Source organism: Halichoerus grypus, chromosome 8 (assembly GCF_964656455.1).
Source record: "Halichoerus grypus chromosome 8, mHalGry1.hap1.1, whole genome shotgun sequence".
NCBI lineage: Eukaryota > Metazoa > Chordata > Mammalia > Carnivora > Phocidae > Halichoerus > Halichoerus grypus.
This window is the reverse complement of record NC_135719.1, coordinates 125,255,225-125,281,873: the sequence shown is the minus strand read 5'-3', so window position 1 is coordinate 125,281,873 and position 26,649 is coordinate 125,255,225. Positions and strand designations below refer to the sequence as shown.

At 40.7% G+C, this 26,649-nt stretch overlaps 1 protein-coding gene across 4 annotated transcripts in view; it reads left to right on the top strand.

Moving 5' to 3' along the window:
* Positions 1-12: 12 nt before the first annotated feature.
* The window catches only part of AREL1 (apoptosis resistant E3 ubiquitin protein ligase 1), a 41,420-nt gene continuing 14,783 nt past the window's right edge, over positions 13-26,649 (top strand). For 2 of the 4 annotated variants that reach the window (XM_036114446.2, XM_036114445.2), the window contains exons 1-5: positions 13-163; positions 15,565-15,879; positions 20,539-20,598; positions 21,741-21,967; positions 22,834-23,071. In XM_036114446.2, coding sequence (XP_035970339.1) covers positions 20,583-20,598; positions 21,741-21,967; positions 22,834-23,071 — 481 coding nt within the window. In that variant the 5' untranslated portion in view covers positions 13-163; positions 15,565-15,879; positions 20,539-20,582. The remainder of the gene's footprint in view (positions 164-15,564; positions 15,880-20,538; positions 20,599-21,740; positions 21,968-22,833; positions 23,072-26,649) is intronic. The other 2 variants (XM_036114447.2, XM_078053960.1) reach the window with 2 other exon arrangements.

Sequence of the window (26,649 nt, the reverse complement as noted above, 5' to 3'; positions counted from 1 at the left end):
AAGCGGAAGCCGCTTTGGGAAACGGAAAAGCTTGGAGCCGGTTCCCAGCTGGAGCCGAGATCCGTATTGGGGTCTCTGGGGGGAGGATCTTGGGCCAGGCTTGCGACGGGTGCTGCCGCCGCCGCTCCCGGCAGCAGAGCTGGGACTCCGCCGCGCTGCTCGGGTAACGAACGTTTCTCTCCTCTGCCTCTCTAGCCCGGGGCAGTGCAACGAGGACCTCCCTGCACCAGAGCTCCAGAGAGGCAGGACAGGGGTAGGGGGAACGGAATTCTGGGTTTTCCAGTAGTCTAGGGAAACACATTCTCCTCATCCCTCAGCGCTGAGGTGTCAGGTCTCTAGGGTGCAATTGGGAGGTTCTATTACCTACTCAGTTCTCCTACCTGACATGGTGCTTCGTGCAGCTATAGGTGGATGATTCTCACGATTCTCTCGAGTAAATGCCGTGTATTCGTCTCGGTGCAGAGAGGGATGAATCATCGTTTGAGGGCCTTCTTTAGACCATCTCTAGAAAACTGGGGCATAAGCTTGCATATGTTACTAGTTATCAAGCCAGGAAAATGGTGGGGGAATAATTGACATTTATTGGGAAGCCTTGGTGTGTCACCCTTAATGGAAAAGGGACGGTTTTTGAGAATAAGAAGGGAAAGAGAACTTTCATTTTTTTGAGTAGCTTTTGTGTACTTCGGTGGTTCTTAGCCTTTCAGAGATCAGGTACCCCTTGAAGGTTTGTGGACAGCCAGAGACGATTCTTAAAAAAGAAAAAAAAAAAGAATGGGTACATACAACATTTGTCATACAATTGATGAGACTCAGAGACTCTGAAGCCCATCCGTGGACACTCAGTGTCTGTGAACGTAGGGTTAAGAACCCCTATCTTGTATACTGTACTTGGCACTTCAATTATATTATCTTCTTTGACCTTCACAGTAACTTAAGTGTCCTCCTTTTACATATAGGGAAGCTGAGGCTTGACTTTGTTCAGGGGTTTGTTCGGGTTTGATTTGATTCCAAAGCCTGTACTTACTGCACAAAACTGTCCTAGTGTTTGAAATCCAAAAAGGTTATTACGTTTAAAAAAAAAGCTGACATAAAACATGCATTGGTTAACATGAACTTTGGAGTCTGACTAATGGAATTAAACTCCTGCTCAGCCTCTTACTAGCTGTATGACATTGTGTGAATTAATCTATCTGTACTTCAGTTCGTTCATCTGTAAGGTGGAAATAATCTTAATAGTACCTGTCTTATAGGGATGTTATCAGGACTAAATGGATAAGAATGTGAAGTCCCTAGAACAGTGCCCACCACAAATAAACCCTATTAAAGAATTTTTTATTATTGTGTGTCTTTCAACATGTGGGGGCATTTGAATTTTATGTCAATTGTATTTTAATATAGTTGCTCTATTTTGGAACTTGAATGTGTTGATATCTCCAAGAACCTTATAAAGTTTTCAGTTCTTGAAAAGCTAAGTTGCAGGGTGACTTCTCAAGTTGACTTGTGTATAGACACATTTTTATTCCTTCTTCTCCTTTTTCTTTTTGGCTTGCAGGCATTTAGATAGCTTTGTAGTTCACATTATCTGACTTCATAGGCTTTGAATTTTTTATGTTGAAACAGTTTTATTATTGAACCATCTACAGATAACGTATGTGCCTTCTGCTTTACCCCATTTGCGGTCACTAGAAGTTCCTAATCTTTTTGAGACAGCTTGCATGCAAGTTGCATTCATGGCTAGAGCTGAGAGCTACCACTTTTTCGATGCATTAGAACCTCTTGGTGATTAGGCAATAACCTTTTTAAGTAAACATGACCAGTTGTTTATTTTAAACATTTGGATGCTGACCAGTATTATAGGTAGGGTCAGAGGGAAAATTGCATATAATTAAATAGTTATCCGCATTTAAATTCAGCCGTTGACAGAAAAACACTCTCCTGCTAATGTGTACCATGAATTTTGGAATCCATGAACAATAGTAAATTTTTTAAAAAACAAGTAATTTGGAATAACTATTCTGAGAGTTTTCTTCTTTCCTTGTTTGTTAATACTTGAGAGGGAACTAAATTAGTGTAGAAACACTACAGGGAATGAGAACATACTTAGAAAAATGTTTTTGTTGAATTGTAATTTTATTGCAATCTGACATTCTTATAGTCTAAGATTAAAGGACGGAGATGCTTGATAGCATGTTTTGATGGTGATGGGAGGGGGGAGATGGTATTGCTTTGTGTTGGGTGGGGGCAGAAAGTAATTGCTTTTGATTACATACTTGTGAGCAAAAGAAATACTTCTAGTCCTTCTCAGCAGTCAAGAGGGTTGTTTTGTATTTTTCTGCAGTCTTGAAGAGAAAGAATTTTTTAAGGCATTCAACCCACAGTTTTGAACACATAATTGGGTTGGACTTCATTCCATTCACTAATTGGTCTTCCTTACCAATTGAAGTTAATAACAAATTTCTTTATAAAATTATGGATAATGAAAGATTCGTTTAAAACTCTTGTATTTCAATGTTAGAAAGTTAAAGGTAGATTGACTTTTGTGGCCATCAAGGGAAGAAAACTAATTCACAGATATTTTCTTCATTTCCAAGTTACAGTTTTTACACTTCTTTTTATGTCTCATGTGATGAGTTTTTTCCCCCAACATTAGTTGCTATGAATTATTTTTCAGTTAACTCGACTGCCTTCTAAATATGTAACGTGGTGTACAGCATGTTCTGTTCCTAAGGTGTTGATACCAAATGGCTTGTAAGATACCTCAGAGGTACTTACCGCTGCATGTTCACTCAGTCAGAAGGCATGTATTAAGGGCCCATTCTGTGTGTGTTACTCTTCAAAAGCTCAGGCCTGAATTGGGGATAGACTTGTGAACAGATAAATTATGGTGAGGTCGTCCAACAGAGGTATGCAAATTGAACTCTTTCATAGGAATTACTCTACTTGTTCATCTTTATGGAAGTGGTCCAGGTCAGAGTACTGTTGTGTAATATGTAATATTACAACATACCATATAACAAATAAGACTTATGAGCTTAACAGATTCTAGTATATCATTTCACTTTTTAAATTACTTTAGTCATTAAATAGCTTAGGTTTAAATTTCAATTTATCTTTCTTTGGTTTCTTTTTCTTTGAAGGGTTCATGAATGTTTAGGCTTCATTAATATTCTTTTATATAGTAGTTTCAAACTTTTTTTTTTTTCTGTTAAAGATTTTATTTATTTGACAGAGAGAGAGAGACAGTGAGAGAGGGAACACAAGCAGGGGGAGTGGGAGAGGGAGAAGCAGGCCTCCCACCAAGCAGGGAGCCTGATGCAGGGCTCGATCCCAGGACCCAAGCCAAAGGCAGTCGCTCGACTGACTGAGCCACCCAGGTGCCCCAGTTTTCAGACTTTTGAGGTTGTTTAGCCTTGTTGCACTTTGTGTGTGCACATGCATCTGTGGAGGGGGGCGTGCACACGCATGCTTGACGCCTTGGTATACTGTTATATCACCATGATGTTTTCCTGGTGGGACTCTTGAAGCCTGTTCTACAAGTTATGGTTTAATAGAGATGAATATTCATTTAGTTATCAGAAACCAAACAGTCTTGGTAAATATATGTTTTGTCATTTAGCCTGAATTGAACTGTACCATGTGATTTTTTTTTTTTTTAATTGGGGGAGGGCAGAGAGAGGGAGAGAGAGAATCTCAGGAAGGCTCCACACTTAGCGTGGACACAGGGCTTGATCTCACAACCCTGAGATCATGACCTGAGCCAAAATCAAAAGTCAGACACTTAACCGACTGAGCTACCCAGGCGCCACACCATATGATTTTAATATGAATTTTTGTTACCTTGGATATTTGAAGGATTTGCACCACATTTTTCGGAGCTTCTAGCTGCAGCATCATTTCAGTGCAGTTTCCCTGTTGGTGTTGAGATGCTAGTAGTCAGCATCTGTTCATTGTATTTTCTATTCATTATCCTTTTTGGCCAGAGATCAGGTAAAGGTAATCTAATAATATACAACATACATTTTCTGCAAGGTCCCCTTGCTCTTATCCAGAGATCCAGCCTAGGTTATTTTAACCCCTCCTTTGTCCACTTAGAGAGGTTCCACTCCAAGGATACCCCCTGGTGTATGCGGTAAAGCTATTAGGAAGAAAAAGAAGTTAAAACCTCCCAAGTATGATCTAGTTTCTCATGTCTTGGTGAAGAAGGAAACCCAGCTGGGCTGTGTAAATGATTTATAGGAAAGATTGAAAAGGATTTGAAAAAAGTGTTTTAACCAAGCATTACCTGGATTGGGTAGGGATTAGGGAGGCATGATCAGAATCCTAGGGGGGGAATGAGAATGTAAAGTGGGGAACCAGATGTAATTTTTTAAAAATTACATTTTATTTTGGAGTAATTTTAGATTTATAGAAAAGTTGCAAAGATAGTAGAGAGTTCCTGTGTATCTTTCACCCAGTTCTTCCCCTAATGTTAACATCTTACATAACCATGGTACATTTGTCACATCTAATAAGAAATTAACTTTGGTACAATACCATGAGCTGAACTACAACTTTATTTGGATTTTACAAGTTTTTCCACTAACAGCCTTTTTCTGTCCTAAGATCCAAACCAGGATACCACATTGTATTTAGACCCTGTGCAATTTTGATAAATAGGTTGGGGTTTCCAGTGAGCTTTTTCTCTGCCATGTATGTGGTTCAGTAATCACCTCTGACCATTGCTGAAGGGAGGAAGTCATTGACCATGAGAATAAACAATACTGTGTAGGTAGTGTTTTGTACCTCCTTAATTCCCCAAACACTGGTAACTCAGTGGAGGAGTTGGCTTTGCTCCCAGGAGGGTGGTATGAAGTTTCCTGAGAAGCTAAGAGCTAATCCTGATTGAGGGGCCCTTCCTGGGCTCCACTAACACCATGTGCTCACTTCATAGACTTCACTACACAGGACTATCACCAGTTGGTTTACTTGTCTGTCTTCTGTACTAAACTATATGTTTCTAAGGGGTCAGGGACCATCTTACTCATTTTGGACTCCTCAGGGTCCAACATAAGTTTGGCATCTAATAGGTTTTTAATACACATTTGAAGAAATTCATAGATCTTATTTGGTAACATTGATTATTAGGTCAACAAAAGTTTTGTTTTAATACTATGTAAGTGTTGAGTTTCTCCTTCAAATTGAGCCATCTCAGTTTGCCATTTCTGTGGCTAGTTGAGTTTTTCTTCCGGGAATCTTAAACAAAGAGCTATAAAATACTCATTTAAGATTGCTCTTTTTTTCTGATGTAAATAAATTATTTTCTTTAAAAATAACCATAGAATAGATGGCAGTAGAGGGAGGAATTGTGTTAGATTTTAAGTGTGTATGTGACGATTCCAGTTTCATCCCACTGGGCTGTAGATCTGGCCGTTTGCCTGCCACTTCATGCACAGTTAATGAAATAACACCTTCCTAGACTTATTGAGGGAGACGGCTTGTCAGATTCAGGGAATTCGTTTTAAAATTTTCCTGTTATAGCCAAGATTCAGTGGCCCAGGGTCACCTAAGCATAAAAGCTGCCATGGGATGGGAACACAGGGGCCTGTCCTAATTCTGTGGATCAGGCACAGCAGATTCCATTTGGTAAATAGAAAAAAAAACATGTTAGGAGAGAGTTGTAAATTGAAGCTGCTGTTTTCTTGATGAAGATGAAAGACTGCGACAGGCATAGATTGGCCAGTTTTTCTGTTTTTCTCCAGATGTCCCAGGAAGTTACAAAATGAGCAATGATAAGTTGACCCTTGTGTCCTTGTTTTGTGCACACTGGCTTTGAATCCCTTTTTCCTCTTTTCTCTGAACTATGCAGAGAATGGCAAAGTCTATTCCAGGGGGCAGTTGAATCTAAACTGCGCTTTCATATGTCCTCTTCATTTCAAGTCGGACGAACTCTGGTTTGTTTTAAAGAGAATGGTGCAACAGAGAGAATCCAGATTGAATTAAGAAATGTAGAATTATGGGGCGCCTGGGTGGCTCAGTCTTTAAGCGTCTGCCTTCAGCTCAGGTCATGATCCCAGGGTCCTGGGATTGAGCCCCGTATGGGGCTCCCTGCTCAGTGGGAAGCCTGCTTCTCCCTCTCCCACTCCCCCTGCTTGTGTTCCCTCTCTCATTGTGTCTCTCTCTGTCAAATAAATAATTAAAATCTTTAAAAAAAATAAAGAAATGTAGAATTACTTTTGTCTCTCTCAGCTAAACCTTTATAAGCCTAACTTTAACCAGTGAATGATAAAAAAACGGTTCCAGCCTCCTCTCAGGTGAGAGTGATCTTATAAAATTTCTCTTCTGGGCGCCTGGGTGGCTCAGTCGTTAGGCGTCTGCCTTAGGCTCAGGTCATCATCCCAGAGTCCTGGGATCGAGCCCCACGTCAGGCTCCCCGCTTGGCGGGGAGCCCACTTCTCCCTCTCCCTCCTGCTCATGCTCTCTCTCTCCCTCACTATCTCTCTCAAATAAATAAAATCTTAAAAAAATAAATAAATAAAAGCTTCTCTTCAAAACCAGAAGGGCAAATAGTTCGTTGTCCTTGGCTTAACCTGCAGGTGCATGCTCTGGTTTTTGGAATTTTGTTGTTGTTTTAAGACCCAGCATCAGGGGTCCAGAGGGTTTATGTCAATTTGAGGAGAACTGAGGAACTAAAACATTGGCTCCATTTAGAAATGCCATTTATTAGGTTAAAGAGTAGGGGGAAATCTGTTAAAAGATAAAAATCTTTCCAAATTCTGAAACAGACTGTAACTGAAATGCTGCTTGGTAATGTGGGGAGTTGAATTTGAAAGAAACAAAGCAATAATAAAACCGAGTAATTAATGAGATAAAGGGCATGCAGGAGCTTAAAAAACTCTTGTTAAAAATGTTTTTATTCAGGGTGCCTGGGTGGCTCAGTTGGTTAAGCGACTGCCTTCGGCTCAGGTCATGATCCTGGAGTCCTGGGATCGAGTCCCACATCGGGCTCCCTGCTCAGCGGGGAGTCTGCTTCTCCCTCTGACCCTCTTCCCTCTCGTGCTCTCTCTCATTCTCTCTCACTCAAATAAATAAATGAAATCTTTAAAAAAAATGTTTTTATTCAGGATAGTTGACATATAATATTATCTATGTATTAGGTACAACATAGTGATTGGGCAATTACACACATTATGAAATGCCTACTACGGTAAGTATAGTTACTATATTTCACTACACAAAGTTATTACAGTATTATTGACTATATTCCCTTTGCATATTTTTCATCTCTGTGACTTAATTTATTTTGTAACTGGAAGTCTGTACCTCTTAATCTCCTTCACCTATTTTACCCATCCCCCACACCCCTCCCCTCTGGTAGCCATCAGCTTGTTCTCTGTATTTATGAGTCTATTTCTGTTTGTTTTGTTTTGTAGGTTCTACACATATGTGAAATCATATGGTATTTGTCTTTTTCTGTCTGACTTATTTCACTTAGCATAATATCCTCTTGGGGTCTGTCCATGTTGCTGTGAATGGCAAGATTTCATTCTTTTTTATGGCTGAGTAATATTTCATTGTATATATATACACATACATATGTACATATGCATATACATGTATACATACATACATGTGCATATATATACACACACACCATATCTTCTTTATCCACTCATGTATTGATGGACGCTTGGGTTGCTTCCATGTCTTGGCTATTGTAAATGATTCTACAGTAAACAGGGGGGCATATATCTTATTGATTTCAATCCCATTTTCTTCAGGTAAATACCCAGAAGTGGATTACTGGGTCATATGGTTCTATTTTTAATTTTTTTAAAGATTTTTTTATTTATCAGAGAGAGAGAGCCCAAGCAGGGGGAGCTGCAGGCAGAGGGAGAGGGAGAAGCAGGCTCCCCACTGATCAGGGAGCCCGATGCGGGACTAGATCCCAGGACCCTGAGATCATGACCTGAGCTGAAGGCAGCCACTTAACCGACTGAACCACCCAGGCGTCCCTATTTTTTACTTTTTTTTTAAGATTTATTTATTTATTTTATAGAGAGAACATGAGCCAGAGGGGCAGAGGGAGAGGGAGAGAGAATCTGAAGCAGACTCCCTGCTGAGCACAGAGCCCTACATGGGACTCAATCTCACGAACCTGAACCCAAGCTGGAACCACTTAACCAACCCGAGCCGAAACAGCTTAACCAACTGTGCCACTGAGGCCCCCTTATTTTTAACTTTTTGAGAATCCTCCATACCGTTTTCCCCAGTGGCTGCACCAGTTTGCATTCCCACCAGCGGTGCACAAGGATTCCCTTTTCTCCACATCCTCACCAACATTTATTATTTCTTGTCTTTTTGATATTAGCCATTCTGACCAGTATGAGGTGATACTGTGGTTTTGATTTGCATTTTCCTGATGATGAGTGATGTTGAGCATCTTTTTGTGTGTACTCTTGTTAAAAATTTTAACAAGAGATTTTCTTTTGTGAAACTTTTAGATAAAATTTCTAGAAGAAAATCTTTGTGTCCTTCAGTTAGGCTATAAAAAACACAAACTATAAAAGGAGAAAATTGATAAGTTGGATTTCATCAAAGGAAAAACTTTTTTCTTTAAATAACACTGTTAAGAAAATGTTAAAAACAAACCACAGGAAATATTTGTCAAACATATCTAGTAAAGGATTTGTTTGCAGAATATATAAAGAATTCTAACAACTAAGTAGTAAGAGGACAAACAGCTTGATTTTAAAAAATGCAAAAGATTTGGATACCAAAGAAGTGTCACAAATAGCCAATAAACACATGAAAACCTACCCTATATTGTTAGTCTTTAGGGAAATGCAAATAAAACCGCAGTGAGAGAGACCACTTCACACCTTTTAGAATGGGTAAAATTTAGTAGTGTGTTATTTAACCTCCATGTATTTGTGCTCTTTCCAGATTTTTTCTGGTGGTTGACTTTTAGTTTTATAGCGCTCCAGTCAGAAAAGATGCATGATATGACTTCGATCTTTTTGAATTTGTTGAGAAATTTGTTTTGTGGCCTAATATGTGATCTGTTCTGGAGAATATTCCATGTGCACTTGAAAAGAATGTGTATTCTGCTGTTTTAGAATGGAATGTTCTGAATATATCTGTTAAATCCATCTGGTCCAGTGTGTCATTCAAAGCCACTGTTTGCTTATTGATTTTCTTTTTGGACAATCTGTCCATTTATGTAAGTGGGGTGTTAAAGTCCCCTACTGTTATACTATTATCGATTACTTCCTTTATGTTTGTTATTAACTACTCGAAGTATTTGGGTGCTCCCATGTTGGGTGCATAAATATTTACAATTGTTATATCTGGTTGGATTGTTCTAGAATGATAACATTTAAAAGATCGACAATACCCAGTGTTGGCAGATGTGAACAACTAGAGCTGTCATACATTGCTGGTGGAAATGCAAGATGATACAGCTGCTCTGGAAAACAGTGTAGCATTGTTTCTTATAAGTTAAATATATACTTATGATATGACCCAGCAATCTCACTCTTAGCTTTTTACCCAAGAGAAATAAAAACATGTGTCCACAGAAGACTTATACTTGAATGTTCATAGCAGCTTTGTCATAATAGCCCCAAACTGGATAGAACCAAATGTCCTTCAGCTGGTGAATGGGTAAAGGAATTTTATTATAATGGGCTACTACACAGCAGTAAAGAGGAATGAACTACTGCTACATGTAATGACATGTATGGGTATAAAACGCATTGTGCTAAGTGAAGAAATGCCACACACAAAAGACTATTTTGTATATGATGCCATTTGGCATCTGTAAAAGGCAAAACTATAGTGATAGGAAGCACATCAGTGGTTGCACAAGGGGATCATGAGAAAACTTTGGGATGATGAAAGTTCTGTATCATGATTGTATTTTATATCATAACCCTATACAATTGTCAAAGCTCTAACTGCTTACTTTAAATTGGTGACTTTTACTATATATAAGCAGTACCTCAATAAAGCTGATTTGGAGAAGACTTTTTTTTTTTTTTTTTGCCAGTGATTTATGCAGGATTAGAAACTAGATTCAGATTAGTTCAGATCTGAATTCAGATCAGGCACTAAAATAATTTTGAAATAATGAGTATCCCTGAATTGAGTTGCAAAGAGCTTACTAGTTATCAAGTTGGATCAAGTTTAGGCTAAGACTTTTATTATTAATGAGAACAGGTGGAAATAAGATACACATTTTATTTGAAGGTGCTTGATCAGAGAATCAGAGTTTCAAATAATCAAGGAAAAAAGCCTGCGGGCTGATTTTGAACTCCCCCTCGTGCCCAAGTCTTTACTCGTTCTAATACTGTGACCACCGGTTTCTAGAAATACTCACTTCCTTTTGTCTCCAGTAAACTACTTACTTATACAGTTTTTTCCTCTTCTCTGATTGTTCCTTTTCACTCTTTGCTAGCTCCTTTTTTGGGGTGGGGGGTACATTTAAGGTTGATCCCTTCGTGGTTCCGTAATTGGTCTTTTCCTTGGTCTGTGTGTTTTGCATGGCAGTCCTTTCTCATTTCCTGTCTTGTAATTGCCTGCAGGATGCTAGTATCTCCATAGCTTCAGATGCTTATTTCCGTTTGTCTTGTGAATATATGTACCTGGATATCTCACAGACACTTCAAACTTAGTTCTGTACTCTTATCTTTCCCTATGCATTGGCTCTGCCTCCTTAATTCACCACCACCGTTCATCCAGGCTCCCAAGCGTAGAAAATCCCGATTTGTCCTTGGCTTCTTGCTCTCTTTTATCTTTTGACCTCACAGGTCACTAATCCTGTTGCTTCTGACTGGGAAACGATGCATACTCTAGCCCCCTCAATACTTTTCCGCTCTCAGGCAAAGTTACCTTTCTCCTTCCTTTGCCCTCCACACGTTGTTTATTCCTATTTTTGTTGTACTTGCCACGTTGTCGTGCCCATCCCCCACTTTGGACTGAGTTCATCGAAGTTAAGAAAAGACCCTGTCTTATTTATCCTTGTTACCTTAGCTTTTAGCACACAGTCTGGCAGACAGCAAATGCTCAAGAAATATGAAATGAATGAAGAATGAACCTTACAGAAGAACCTGAAGATGTTGGTGGATTACAGCCGGTGAAGTACAGTGAATTTGCTAAAACTAAACACTGTTTTAGCAAATTATGTCAGGCAAAGAGAAAATACAGATATCCAGGGCTGGGGGGACATAGCGGAAAAAACAATTTTATTTAAAATGTGAGTATATGGGATGGGTGGTAGTGGGGTAATAGACCATAAGTTGAGTGGGGATTGTAGTGTTTTCAAACCTCAGTTCATTACCTCTCTCTGGTCGGAGAGGATCGTGGGCATGTAACCCCTTGGGGGCTGGGAGCAGAGCCCCGAGCAGCCTTTCTGCCTCAGGTATCAAGTATCTGCATATTTTGAACATACCCATATTTTACCTTTAGAAATTCATGCAAATTTTGCATTCTGTTTTATTACCTCTGAGTATTTTAAGGTGAAAATACCTTTTTCTCCCCACCCACCTCATCCTCTAGTGAGTAGTTGCTTTAGGAACTTGTGCCATTTATCCTCAGGCTTCCAGCACATCGGCCTGCCCCAATGCCCAAATCTGGGAGGCATGGGACAGGGTTACAGTCTCATGGCAGTATTCTAGCTTGCTGTGATGTGGGGGATTGTCTACTCAGGAGTATTATGTCATGGAACCGAGGAGGGTGAGCTCATCTTTGTTCTAATGAGGCTATTCCTGGAAGGCTGCAGTCAGTTGGAGGCACCTCATTACCAGATCGCTGGGGACCAGCTGGAGAGAGTTCACAGAAGACCCACAGGAATGATTAAGAGACTGGAGGGGCTGACTGATGAGGAAAGAATATAAATGAAAACTGTATAACTTGGCTGAACCGAGATAGCAAGAATACACAACTGTATAAATATCTCAAGAGAATAAACTTGATGGGGGAGGGCAGTCTCTTATGGTGGGATTTGGGGGAGAGTAAACCAAGGCTGAAATTAAGTAAAGGAAAATGTAAACTAATAATCTAAAGTACCTGATGGTGTACTTTAATTTTTGGAACCTTCTTAGGTCACTCTAAACTAGACCTTTTATTAATTGAATGATTTGGTTTTTTAAAGTTGATTTTCCTGGACTTGTGGCTGGTGCTCCTGTATAGAGAATCCTAAAGACTCCATCTTTCAAAGCCAACATCTTTCTTTTGTCTTGTCTTTCTCTGTGGGACTCCATGGGCGATAGTTGGGTGATTGTGGGCTGCCACTGCTTCTTTCTTTCTTCACCAGAGTTCCAAAGTGGATTTTCACATCCTTTTTTTCACGGCTTTTTATAATAGCATTTTAAAAGCAGACACTGAGTCAGTAATATGTATTGTAATAATTTTAGAAACCTGGTTATGGGATTGGTCCCTGAGGTACTGGTTTTAGGAAATTACAGCCTTAATGAAATGCAAACATAATTGTAGGAAACATGTACTTTGGGAAATGATTGTATAAAATCCGACTTTGGGGTATGGGAGGCATAAAACTTTTAAACAGCAGTTGAAATTAGGAGAAATATTTGCATAATGTTGCCAGTTTTATAGCTCTTTTCCTAAGAGGGGACAGGAGAACTGGAAGAAAATGATTTTATGCTTTTTTGATTTATGAAAATGAGTTCATTTACAAAGCAGTTATGCAGCTTTAAGACTGAGACCTCTATGCTAGAGAGTGGTAAACTTTTCTTGTAAAGGGTCAGATAGGAAAGCTTTGTGGACCCTAAGTCTCTGCAGCTACTCAGCTTTGCTTTTGTGGTGCAAAAGTAGTCATAGACCATATGTAAACGAATGAACTTGGCTGTGTTCATCCTTTTTTTTAAAAAAACCAGGCGACTATCTGGATCTGGCCTGCAGGCTGTAGTTTGCCAACTCCTGCTCTAGACCTTTGCTCCCGAAAGCATGATCTGCAGACCGGCAGCATCAACACTCCCTGTGAGCCTGCTGGAGAGACAGAATCCCGGGTTGCTTTCCAGAGGGGCTGCCCTGGAGCCTAGACCAAGCTTCTCAGACTTCAGTGTGTGTAGGAATCTCATGGGGGCACTTATCAAAGTACAGACTGAGATAAACTGAACAATATACTAGCTACTGGGAGACAAAGATGAGTCAGACCAGTCAGTGTCCTCAGACACCCCAGAATTCATTCGGAGAGACTACTGTATAAACAAATAATTACAATACAGACTAATAAATGCTGTAATAGAGGTATTTTCAGCACAGGAGTATCACAGCGGAGCAAGTGATGGTTCTGTGTGGCATGGGGGCAATCCTCAGAGGGGCCTGAGAATTGGACCAGGAAGGGGATGGTGCTTGAGTTGAATTTTCAGGCTTACTAGAGACACTGAATGAAGCATTGTCAGGGGTAGGCATGGTAGTTCGTGGTGGGGTGCGGTAAAAATGATATTAGAACTAGGAGTTATTCGGGTGCCTGGGTGGCTCGGTTGGTTAAGTGTCTGCCTTCGGCTCAGGTCATGATCCCAGCATCCTGGAATCGAGCCCCACATCCAGCTCTCTGCTCAGCAGGGAGTCTGCTTCTCCCTCTCCCTCTCCCTCTGCCCCTGCGTGCTCGCTCTCTAATAAATAAATAAAATCTTTTTAAAAAACCACTATTAAAAAAAAAGAACTAGGAGTTATTTAATTTAATAACCAAATAGCTGATTACAGGGCTGGAGACCCATTACGATCATAATGAATAGAAATAAAATTTCAGTTACATTCTATTATTTTTAGCTAATTTTTTTATGATGCTCTTTCCCTGTTTGAAAAAAGGATAACTTGCCTGTTCTCTCCCCAAAAGTTATTTGTTCTCCAGAAATAGAAACTTTTAATATCTTCTTACATCAGTAAGAATTTAGAAAACACTGAAAGGTACAGCTTGAAAATAAAAATTATTTATAATTCCAAACACCAAGAGATGATGACTATTAATATTTTTGTGTTGTTCCATCTAGTTTTGTTTATGTAACATTTTAAAAATTGGGCTCATGCTATGTAAATAATTTTGTGCTTGCCTTTTATTTAGCATTTTTTTGTGAGAAATTTCTTTCGTTACTCCTTAAAAGGTGTCATTTTTTAATGCTTAGATAGCATTCTAATGGAGCTCCTATAGTTTATATAACTCTTATCTTGTTTGTGGATCCTTTAAGCTGGTTCCAGTTGCTAGTTGACCTAGCTTTTGGCTCATGTACTTGGCAATTCTATCACCATATTTTAAAATAAATACATATATTGTTTATTTGTAATTATAAAAGTTTGCCAACTTGTTTGATCTGCTGGCCTTCACTCATTCCGTTCTGCTGTTCTTACTAGCATTGTGGCTTTTCTTTCTTGGTTTCCCAGGGTAGGGAGACAGTAGGGTAGTCATTAAAAAGCATGGATTCTGGGTCCAGGTTGTCTGGGTTTGACTCACCTCTACTACTTAACAGTGCATTATCTTGAGAAAGTACCTCAATTTCCTCATCTGCAAAAGAGGGATAATTTTATCTGGGGTTGTGGTCCTGGGGTTGTGAGTTAATATATATGAAGCACTGATCACAGTTCCTGCCGTGTGGAAAGAGAATCTCTTTTTTTTTTTTTAGTGATGAGTAGTCTCTTCTCATTTGTTTTATGGTGGCTATTTGTGTATGCTTTGCCATACCCCCTTTCTGTTATGTTTAGTTTATAAATGTCTTTGAGTTACACACTGACTTTACTAGACTTTACTTAGTGCCTTTATCTTGAAAGTTCACAGACTTTTTTTCCCCACTCAGAAAAGTAAATTTTACTATTTAAAAAATAAAATCAATGTTGTTTCACCATGTCTTGGAAATGCAGACATGGGCGCAAGGGGAGCAGCCTGCATAGACAGATGGGTTAGGTTTTAAAGCTTTTTGGTGGTTTTCCCTTTCCAAGGGAGTATTACCTTGATTGCTTCTATGGCATAATAAGGCCCTCTGAAATGTGGCCCCACCTATCCTGTGGTCTCGTTTCTCTTCACCCTATTCCCAGACCCTGTGCTCCAACCCCATTAAACTGGAACCGGGCATGTGGTAGTGATGAGGCTTACTCTTTATTTTTTTCTTTTTTAAAGATTTTATTTATTTCTTTGAGAGAGAGCACAAGCAGGGGGAGGGGCAGAGGGAGAAGGAGAAGTGAGCAGGGAGCCTGATACGGGGCTCGATCCCAGGACCCTGGGAACATGACCTGAGCCAAAGGCAGACGCGTAACGACTGAGCCACCCAGGTGCCCCAAGGCTCACTCTTTAAATTTGTGCCCTCGTTGCTTCTCTTGAAGGATTAGAATCGACTACAATGCTGGAGCTTCCTTTTGGGGAGTGACACAGTTAAGGCAGTGAGGCTGCCACTTGCCTTTTGTTGTGGAGTTTTAATTGGGAAAGCTTAGTCGAGGTTTACCAGGCCTTGGTTATTTTTAGGGCCCCAGAGTTTCCTCTGCCCGTCCTATCTATCTCCTCTTTCTTGTTTTCTGGGCATTCTCTTTCGGAAATAAAAACCTCTTCCACTGACCCTTTTTTTCTCCGTTGAATAGGATCCCGGGACAAGAGAACAGATGCATCCTTTGGCAGTCGATTGCACCCTGCCCTAGAGAGAAGTCCAGGATAATAGCTTTTGGGCCTATATTTCTCCACCCTGGAATTCATCCAGTTCATTCCAGAAATATTGACCCTCTGCTTCTGTGACACCTCCTCAATGAATGTCTGATGGACAGACACTTTCCGTTGACGTTGCAGCAATTTTCTTTCCTGTGGAGGTTGGAAGAAAAGGTGAATGGTGCCAAAAGTTGCCTGCTTTGGTGAATAGGAGTGTTCCACTTGGTTCTCAGAACATGGGCCCTCGTTTAAAGGTAAGAGCATAGAGTAGTTCAGATTCACTTGGTATCGGGATACAGAACATGGACTCAGTGACCAGTTCCTCAGCCTTTCCAGCAAGGGATAGCTGTTGAAGTGCACAGTTGCAATTAGAATCTGACCCCCCCGCTTCTTCCCACCCCTAGAGCACCTCTGAGGATAAAGAAATCAATTCTCTGTTTCTGGGAAATGACTTTTTCACAACTGGCCTTTAAAGGCAGGGCTAAAATTTATTAAATATTGTAATTACGAATCTTTAGACTCCTAAAAAAGCAAAGAGTTTTAGAAGATGTATGTTAGTCAACTTTCTAACATTCCCTTGAGACAGGCACTTTCAAGTATTCCCCCACCCCCGCCTTTTGTAGGTAATGTGAGCCAAAGTACTGTAGTATTAAGCAACTTGCCCGGGATCTTTTAGTAAGCAAGTGATATTTTTGCATTAGATAATTGGTACTGCATTCCATTTTCCTTTGTCATGCTTTATTTTTATTTCAAAATATTTTAAAAAGGGCCATAAGCATTTATTTTTCTAATTTTAACCTCATGGTGCGACGCCTCACAGTAAGATTAAGTAATGTTTTTCATACATTCTTTTACCTGTTTTTTTCATCTTTCCTCATCCCGAATACTTCTCTGTTGCTATGACTCCATCCTTTGTCATGATTTAGTGTCATATGAGGCTTAGAACATTGGGTTTCAGAGTTAGGCACAGGCTTGAGTCTCAGCCCTGTCACTTAACCAGCTGGGAGATGTTCAGCAAGTTAACTTTCCAAGCCCAGCTTTTGTGTGTGTGTGTGTTTTTTAATCTATAAAATGAGAATAATAGTGTTTATTTTACCAAATTGTTAGGGAGACAATTACTTAGGCTAACACATATAAGGACTTAGTGCTTCACCTATCGTAAGTGACTCAATAAGGATAGGGAGTAAATATTACTTTACTACTACTGTTATTCTGCTAGCTTAGAGAATCACAGTTTGCTGAATTGTATAAAAGCAAGATACGAAAGAGATGAACTTGAAAACAAAATACTCATGTAGCCAAATGGAATGAATTGGTGTGGCAGAGGCTTAACATACTGCTTCTTTGTGCTTGAATTAGACTCGGGAAGAGTTGCAAGATAATTTTATGAAGAAGAAGCATGAGCAGCAGAAAGTGGGGGGTGCTATAGAAACTGTTCTAGAAAAATAAATGCTCAAGATTAGGAAGATAGAACCATAAAACCAGATACCATGCCATGCATGAGAACCTGTGACTCTGGTTGTAGGTATTTGGTACAGACTTGCAGAACTACAGTAAACTGGTAACTTGTGGTCTGAAGAGTTTATAATCCCTGGCTCAAGTGAATGTACTGCCACTTAGAGAAGTCTTTAAAAACTATATCGGAGAGGAGGTCACATCTAGAAAATTCCTGATCCTTAGGCATTCTGGACAAAGGAAAGAACAGACATTGGACCATATCCATTCAGATATTTCATTCATATTTATTGCAATTACTATATGCAATTACGTTGGATGCCATGGAGAATTTTGAAGAGTAGTCTTTGCCTTCTGTTATTTACCACTCTGAAATGTAAAATAAAACAAACATGGGACTAAAATGAAAGAGAATATAAATCTCTATAAGATAAATAATAAAGTACTGTGGGCATTCGGAGGAGGGATGGAATTTCTCAATTGAGACTGAGGGAAGATTTCAGGGAGGGGAGACAGGATTTTCCCTAGACTTAGGGTTAGGAGATTTCCCATGGATGGAGACGTGAGAGGGGAGTGGATAGTCTAGGCAGAGGAAGGGACTTTTGCAAAGTATGGAAATGGGACGTTTCAGAGCTTAGATGTAAAGGTGGAAAGGACTCGAGTCAGGTAGATCATAGGATGAAAACAAGGGACTGTGGGAGATGGGGCCAAGGGGAATGCTGTGGGTGGGGATGGGAGTGGAGACAGAGCAGAGAGAGCCTTGCTGGGGTCAGGAAGAGGACAGAAAATGCTAACAGAATGGAAGTGAAATCTGGAATAAAAATGATCTGAGTGACAAAGATGGGAAGGTTTGTGACAGCATTCAAGAGGAACAAGACAGGAGGAAAACGTAGAAGGAAGGCAAGTTCAAAATGTGACCAGTTGAGGGGGGCGGTAATTGGAGGGAGAGATGAACCATGAGAGACTATGGACTCTGAGAAACAAACAGGGTTTTAGAGGGGAGGGGGGAGGGGGGATTGGTAGCCCAGTGATGGGTATTAAGGAGGGCATGTACTGCATGGAGCACTGGATGTTATACGAAAACAATGGATCGTGGATCATCACATCAAAAACCAATGATGTATTGTATGGTGACTAACATAACATAATAAAATTTAAAAAAAAATGTGACCAGTTGAGAAATGGGTAGATATAAAATTAGAATAGTATGAAGAACTTCCATGTAGGCAGAAATTTGAAGTACAGTAAGAAAAGCCATGCCTTTTGTAACTCATGCATTTCCCATTGAAGAAAATGTGGGCCAGTAGAGAGGTTCCCAGAGTTTCCTACTGGCTCCGACGCAGAGGGATAGTGATGCTGCTACCACTACTGGGAATGAGTGTAATAATAACTCAAACTGGCAATTCACTGTGTGCCATATTCTAGGCTGTTCACATGCATTAACTCATTTCATCCTCACAGACACCCCTGCGAGGTATACGCAGATATACCCCATTTGATAGATAAGGAAACTGGCTTTCCCTAGAGAGATGAAATAACTTGTCCATGGTCACACTGTGAGAGGCAGAGAATGGGTTTGAACCCGGGGAGTCCATGCCCTCATCCTCTCTATTGTCCTCTTTGCTATACTGTTTGATTTTAGAGTCCTGATGGCTATGCAGCATTAGATTGAAGTCCTACCACACTAAAGGAGACGGTGCCGTAGAAATGACTAAACCTCAACTCCTTTTATAGCAAGGAGAATTCTGAAGCCTGGCCAGGTCACACACTTGCAGCCTTGGAACTGGTCTGCAGGCCTCTGATTTAACTGCTTGTCCACTGCCTCTCCCAGAAAAGGTGGTCGCAGTTGTCAGAGATAACGCATTGGAATTTTCCCGGCCCTCATGATAATGTGCCATAAATCTGGCATGGCTCTTGTTCTTCCAAGGAGTAAGAGACTTGAGACCACAAGTCCTATAACATCACCACGTGCACTTTATTTTCTTCGGAGTGTTAGAACTTTGCTAAAGACCAGATTTTCATGTCCAGGATCAGATTGGATGACGTCCAACTGAGGGAGTACTTCAGACAGTTAAACTGCCAGTCTGGGTTCTACCAAGTCATCTAGGAAGTCATCTGCATCCTGGAAGTTGCTTTTTTTGGATGCTTTTTTGAGAGATGAAAGCAGCTTTCAGCATAAGGTCCCAGGAGATGAGATACTTGTTTGGGAAGGAGGCTCAGTAGTTGTGATCCCAAATTTGGAGTCTATATATTGTCTCTTTATAACAGACCCTTCTGGGAGCAGCCTAATCCATGGATATTGACTGTGCTAATGTTCCCTGTGTGGATTTCTTTTCTAGTAGGACTTTAGACACTAGTCTAAATAGGGATTTCAATGAAACGCGACGTGGTCATTCCTCAAATTACCTACTGTCTCTGGATACCATAGACAGTTGCTATGAGAGGAACTGATGGAACTAATGGCCATTTTCTGTCTCCCTCTTAAATTTTTCCAGTACAATTAGATATAAAAGTAATTTCTTTAAGTAATATTCTAGTGCTGATTAAAGGTGCTGGGTTCAGCTAATGCTGATAACCTTTATATACATTGACTTGAAAAGCATGAATTCACCACATTGTAGAATGGAGAGCTTTTACAGCCTATACTAAGGTCAGAACTCGGTGATAAGATACCAACGTCAATGTACATTGCATTTTTCCTTGGTAATACCTTGGGTGGTTCAAACAAGTAATGACAATTGAAGTCTTATTCTGGAAACAAGTTTAATAACAGTGAAAGTTTCCCCTCAAACTCTGGCCTCTGTTTGAATTGTTCTGACCTTAACGGGCATCACTTAGGAGAAATACAGTCTCCTCCTTTTGTTCCTTTCCTTGGCCTTTCTGCTGAGCTCCTCTTCCATAGGACCTGTTGTCTGAGTACTAACAGCAAAAATGACTTCTCCTACATGCCCACTGCTTATTACTGGGATGACCCATGGTTCGCTTTACTTATATAATGCCAACATGATGATAGTAATACTTGCTTTTAAAAAATCCACATTTGATACAGCTATTTCCACTCAGATGAATTACTTCTAGAGGAAAATAGAAGGGGAAAGTGATTCCATTATCCTCTTTGCTTGTGTTAATTAGCACTACTTTGCAAGGGGGAGGGAAACTGTCTTGGGGCCCTGGATCTAAGAAGATGAAAGCCATGTTATTGCATTTTGTAATTAGCACTAAAGCAAGTGGCTGTTTGTGGTATTCCTAGGGTGGTCATAGATTGGAAGTCTTTAGAAGGAGTGAAGATGCAGTGACTGTTTCACCGCAGTTCGTCATAGGGCACCTGTCGGGCTAGAGAGAGAGGACAGGGATAGTAAGGCTCGAGTCCGTCAACTCAAGCCATATGTTCCTTGTCTCTCCCTGAGATGGCTGTCGGGAAGAGTTGGAGAAAAAACTAAACAGGTTTTCTTTTGCAGCTGCAGCTGTGATCCTCGCTGTCTGTCGGCATTGAAGGGACCTGATGTTTTACGTTATTGGTATGTTATGGAAAGAGCTGTCTCTGTTATCTTCTTGTTAGGGTTGCTACATCCGTTTTGCCTCCCTGTCTATCCCTTTCCTCTTGAAAATAGACTTAGAAATATTTCTACTCGTGCCAGAATGTACCTTCACAGAGCTGACAGTGGAGTTCATTCATTTGGGAAATATTTATTGAGTAATTCTGGTCCGTGCCAGGCAATGTTTTCTGCCGAGTCAAAGTCGAATAAGGCAAAAATCTGCCTTCAAGAAGTTCGTAACATGAATGGGGAGATGGTCAAGGGGGAGAAGAGCTATAATAAGTGAATAGGCAGGAGTCTGAGGAAGCCCAGAAGGGGGATCCCCTAATGCAGGTGAGGATCAGGGAAGGCTTTTGCCAAGTGGACAAGAGAAGGGAAGACTTTCAAATGGAGGGAATAGAATTCACATTCTTTTTAGGACTCTTGTGAGGGCCTAGCCCATGCAGGAAAGTAGGGGATGGGCATTCTGTGTGGCCCATGGTATAGAACCAGGGTCAGCAGACTTTTTCCATAAAGGGCCAAAGAGTAAATATTTCGGCTTCCCAGGCCATACAGGCTCTGTCACAATTACTGAATTCTGCCAGTTTAGGGCAAAAGCAGCTCTAGACAATATGTAAATGAATAGATGAGGCAGGGTTCTAATAGAACTTTATTTACAAAAATAGGCAGCGGATGGGATTTGGCCTGTAATTTCTGACCCCTGGTATAGAAGTTCCTCTCTTTGGGGCATCTGGGTGGCTCAGTCACTTAAGCATCTGACTCTTGGTTTCGGCTCAGGTCATGATCTCAGGGTCGTGGGATCAAGCCCTGGGTCGCGCTCTGCGCTCAGTACAGCACCTGCTTGAGATTCTCTCTCCCTCTCCCTCGCCACTCCCCCTGCTTGCGCATGCTTTCTAAATAAATAAATAAATAAATAAATAAAAATAAATAAATAAATAAATAAATAAATATCTTAGAAGTTCTTCTCTTCACCCACAGAGGTAGTGACCCACTACGATGTTTCTTTGGAAGTCTTGTTCTCTCATCCTGACTTCTTTTAATTTTTGAAAGATGACTGGCCTTTTCCACAATGAGAAGCTCTGATGTATAACTGGCAGGTGGTATGTGTGTTCTCTTTTACATAGGTGGGATCACAGTGTCTGTGGTTGCATTCTTCTTCACAATTAAGTTCCTCTTTGAGCTTGCCGCACGCGTAGTCAGCTTCCTCCAGAATGAGGACCGTGAGCGCAGAGGGGACCGGACTATTTATGACTACGTGCGGGGAAATTACCTGGATCCCCGGTCTTGCAAAGTCTCCTGGGATTGGAAGGACCCCTATGAGGTGGGCCACAGCATGGCCTTCCGAGTGCATGTAAGGGAATGTTTCTGTCTCCATACCCATTGGGTTTTCTGAATCACTTGCTTTCCAGAGTAGTGCTGGCCTAGAATGTTAACATGATTCCTTGTTTTTCAGTCATTCCTAGGGACTTAGTAATTGTTACTATCTGGAAGGGTCATAATGTATCATTTTGGTTTAGTAGGTGCTTAGCTTTGAAGATGCATAAAGCTTAATGTTACTTTTTCAAAAGAAGAAAAATACTACCAGAAAGAATAGGTGTTATAGATTGGGGGTTGGCAAACTATGGCCTGAGGGGCCAAATCAGGCCCACCTCTTGTATCTGTAAATGTAGTTTTATTAGAACACAGCCACACCCATTCATCTTCCTGTATTGCCTGTGGGCTGTTTTTACACTTAATAGTTAACCACAGTTGAGTCGAGTAGCTGTGTATGACCCACAAAGCCACAGTATGTACTCTCTGGCCCTTTACAGAAAAGTTTGCCTGCCTGCCCCCCCCCCAGCCCTGCCTGGTGCTTCAGCTCACCCAGCGCCAGTGGCTCCCACTGACTTACCTTCACGTTTGGGTGCGCAGTGGTAATAGAGTAAGAAGGGCGGGTACACACAGGGGACAGCATTTGTGGTTCAGAAATGTCAAGTTGAAATGGATTCAGCAGTATCTTTTATCCCTGTCTCCTGAACAAGTTAAGAATTTGTTCACGATTCGGTGTTTTCTCTGAGGTGTGGCGTTTCTCTCTGTGTCTGTGGGGAGGACCGTAGGAACAGTGGGTACTGGGATTTGCCAGCTACCTCGTGCCTCCCCACACTCTCTCGAGTTAGGTGGGAAACAGTTGTCTCCTCCTGCTCGCTAACGAGTGCCCCTCGTCTCCCCCCACCGCAGTTATTCTACAAGAACGGGCAGCCTTTCCCGGCACATCGGCCGGTGGGACTGAGAGTTCACATCTCTCATGTTGAGCTGGCAGTGGAAATTCCAGTGACCCAGGAAGTCCTCCAGGAGCCCAGTTCCAACGTGGTCAAGGTGGCCTTCACTGTGCGCAGGGCGGGGCGTTACGAAATCTCGGTGAAGCTTGGTGGATTAAACGTGGCCTACAGTCCCTACTATAAGATTTTTCAGCCTGGTATGTTCTTTCTTCTTTTTTTCCTCCCTGTCTCCATCCCTTCCTTCCTGTATGTTTCTTTCTTGCTTTTTAAAAATACACCTTTATTAAGATTTAATTCACACGCCACATCATCCATCCAGTTAAAATATACAGTTAAATGGTTTTAAAAATTTAGAGTTGTGCAGTCGGCACTGCAGTTCGTTTTAGAGCATTTTTCATCACCCCCAAAAGAAATCGGTGCCCATTAACAGTCGTTCCCCACTTACCCCAAACCTCCCCATCCCTAAGTAACCATTTACCTACTCTGTAGATTTGCCTCCTCCAGACATTTTATATAAGTGTAGTCATAAAATATATGACCTTTTGTGACTGCCTCTTTCACTTAGCATAATGCTTTTAAGGTTTATTCATGCTGTAACTTGAATCAGTACTTCATTTCTTTTTCTTGCTAAATGACATTCTATTGTATGGATATACCACCTTTTATTTATCCATTTGTCAGCTGATGGACATTTGGGTTGTTTTTGCTTTTGGCTGCTGTGAATAATTCTGCTGTGAACTTTTGTGTCCAAGTTCTTGTGTGGACATACGGTTTTATTTCTCTAGGAGTGGAATTGCTGGGTCATCAGCCTAGTAAGTTCTTAAGGGGTATGGGTGCCAGAATAGACAAAAGGTAAATTCTTCTGATTTTTGAAATCTTTTCAAGTAAAAGCCCCTTGACCCTAACTCCACCCTTACTGCCCGTATGTGTTTTCCTTCTCATGGCTGAGTGTCTGCCCACACTGCTGATATCTAAGAATTGAGACCTCTCTCTTTACTTTTTTTCCCCACTCATATCCTTTATGCCAGATAATAGATGCTCACCGACTTTGAAGCCTAAAGGTGTAATCTCTGACTTCTGATTCTGCAACAAATCTGTTTAGTGTGTTAACCATCCTGTCTGCTCTGTGTGCCCTGCCTTGGCTTCCTTTTGAGGGTGTCATTAAGTACTGGCCAGGTTGGTATCCACAAAAATGAGAGGACTTTGGGAACATTTTGGAGTCAAACGATAAGAAGAGGAGCCTTAAGAAGATTTGTGTATCTTTGCTTGACTGGTCCTTAGTTTTCTTTCTCTTGTAACAGTGGAAAGCTGTGGACAAGGTGGCTCCCAAGCCACATCCCTCTCCATTTATCTCCTCCTTTACTTCAGTAACTCACCCACAGACTCCTTTCCACAGGAATTATCATCACCCCACCTCCTTGCCACCAGTAGAGAACAGTTCATATCCTTACAATATGTCTCAGCCTTTTATTTTTAAATTAAAATTGAACTCTTCATTTTGAGATAATTGTAGTTCTCCTGCAGTTTAAAAAATAATACAGAGGGATCTGGTGTACCCTTGACCCAGTTTCCCCCAATGGTTGTGAGATCGTATAAAACTAAAGCACAATATCACAGCCAGATTATTAACATTGATACAGTGAAGGTGCGAAACATTTCCATCCCCACAGGGATCCTTGTGTTGCCTTTTTATAGCCACACATTTTCCCTCCCCCACCCACCTGTTTCTTAACCCCTGGCAGCCCACTAATCTCTTCTCCATTTCTATAATTTTGTCATTTCAAGAATGTTATGTAAATGGAATTATATTGGGCATCTGGGTGGCTCAGTTGGTTAGGCATCTGCCTTCAGCTCAGGTCGTGATCCCAGGGTCCTGGGATGGAGCCCCACGGGGGCTCCCTGCTCCACGGGGAGTCTGCTTCTCCCTCTTCCTTTGCCCCTCCCCCCACTTTTGTGCTCTCTCTCTCTCTCTCTCTCTCAAATAAATAAAATAAATAAAATCTTTAATAAATGGAATTATATTTCACTCAGTCTAATTCCCTGGAGATTCAGCCAAGTTGTTGAGTGTACCAGTAGTTGGTTCCTTTTTATTTCTGAGAAGTATGCCACAATGTGAATGTACCATAGTTTGTTTAACCATCACCAGTTGAAGGACATCTGGGTTGTTTTCAGTTTGGGGCTGTGATGAATAAACCTATGAGAATTCATGCACAGGGTTTTGTGTGAACATACGTTGTCATTTCTTTTGGTGTAAATGCCCAGGAATATAATTGCTGGGTCATATGGTAGTTACACACTTAGTATTTTTTTTTTTAAAGATTTTATTTATTTGACAGAGAGAGACACAGCAAGAGAGGGGACACAAGCAGGGGGAGTGGGAGAGGGAGAAGCAGGCCTCCTGCTGAGCAGGGAGCCCGATGTGGGGCTCGATCCCAGGACCCTGGGATCATGACCTGAGCTGAAGGCAGATGCTTAATTGACTTGAGCCACCCAGGCGTCCCAAGGATGTGGTAGTTTTAATCTGCATTTCCCTAATCGTTAATGATGCTGTACATCTTTTCATGTGCTTATTTGCCATTTGTGTATCTTCTTTGGTGAAATATCTTTTGCCTATTTTCTAATTGGATGTTTTTGGTTTTTACTATTGAGAATTCTTTATATATTCAACATACTAGTGCTCTGTTATATATATAGTTTGCAAATATGTTCTACCCTTTTTTTTTTTAAGATTTTATTTATTTATTTGAGAGCGAGAAAGCATGAGTGGGGAGGGGCAGAGGGAGAACAAGAAGCAGGCTCCTTGCTGAGTGCGGAGCCTGATGTGGGGCTCGATCCCGGGACTCCAGGATCATGGCCTGATCACCTGATAACTGACAGAGCCACCCAGGCACCCCTGTTCTATCAATCTTTAGCCTTTCTTTTTATCCCCTTCACAAGGTCTTTCACAAAGCAAAAGTTTTTAATTCTGATGAAGTCAGTTTATTAATTTTTTCTTTTAAGGATCATGCTTTAGGTATCTGAGAACTCTGTGACTAGTTCTAGATCCTGAAGATTTCCTCCTGTTTTTTTTCCCGAGAAGTTTTACATTTTATATTTAAGGCTGTGATCCATTTTTGGTTAATTTTTGTATACTGTGTCAAGATTTTTTTTTTTCCTTATAGATGTCTAGTTGTTCCAGCACCATTTGTTGAAAAGACCATCTTTCCCCTATTACATTGCCGTTTTTTTGTACCTTTGTTAAAGATAGGTTAGGCATGTTTGCAGGGGTCGATTTCTGGGTCCTCTGTTCTGTACCATTGATCTATGGGTCTGTCCCTCCATCAGTACTACAGAATCTGGATTACTGTGGCTATACAGTAAATCCTGAAATTGGGTAAACTTACTTTACTCTTTTTCAGGATTGTTATTTGCTACTCTAGATCCTTTCTCTTTCCATACAAATTTTAGAACACTATTTTCTATATCTACAAATACTCTCACTGAGATTTTGATAAGAATGGTATTAAACCTGTATATTACTCGGGGAGGATTGACATCTTTACTATGTTGAATCTTCCAGTTCATAAACATGGTAACCTCTGACTTTATACAGACCTCTTCATTTCTTTCATACGCATTTTGTAGTTTTCAACATAGGAGTCTTGTACATTTGTCCTTAGATTTGCACCTGTTTCAGGGTTTTTCTTGTTTTTTGTTTTTTTGCTTGTTTCTTTGTTTTGTGGTTGTTTAGCACCTCTTTCTTTCTTTTTTTTTTTTTTTTTTTAGCACTTATTTC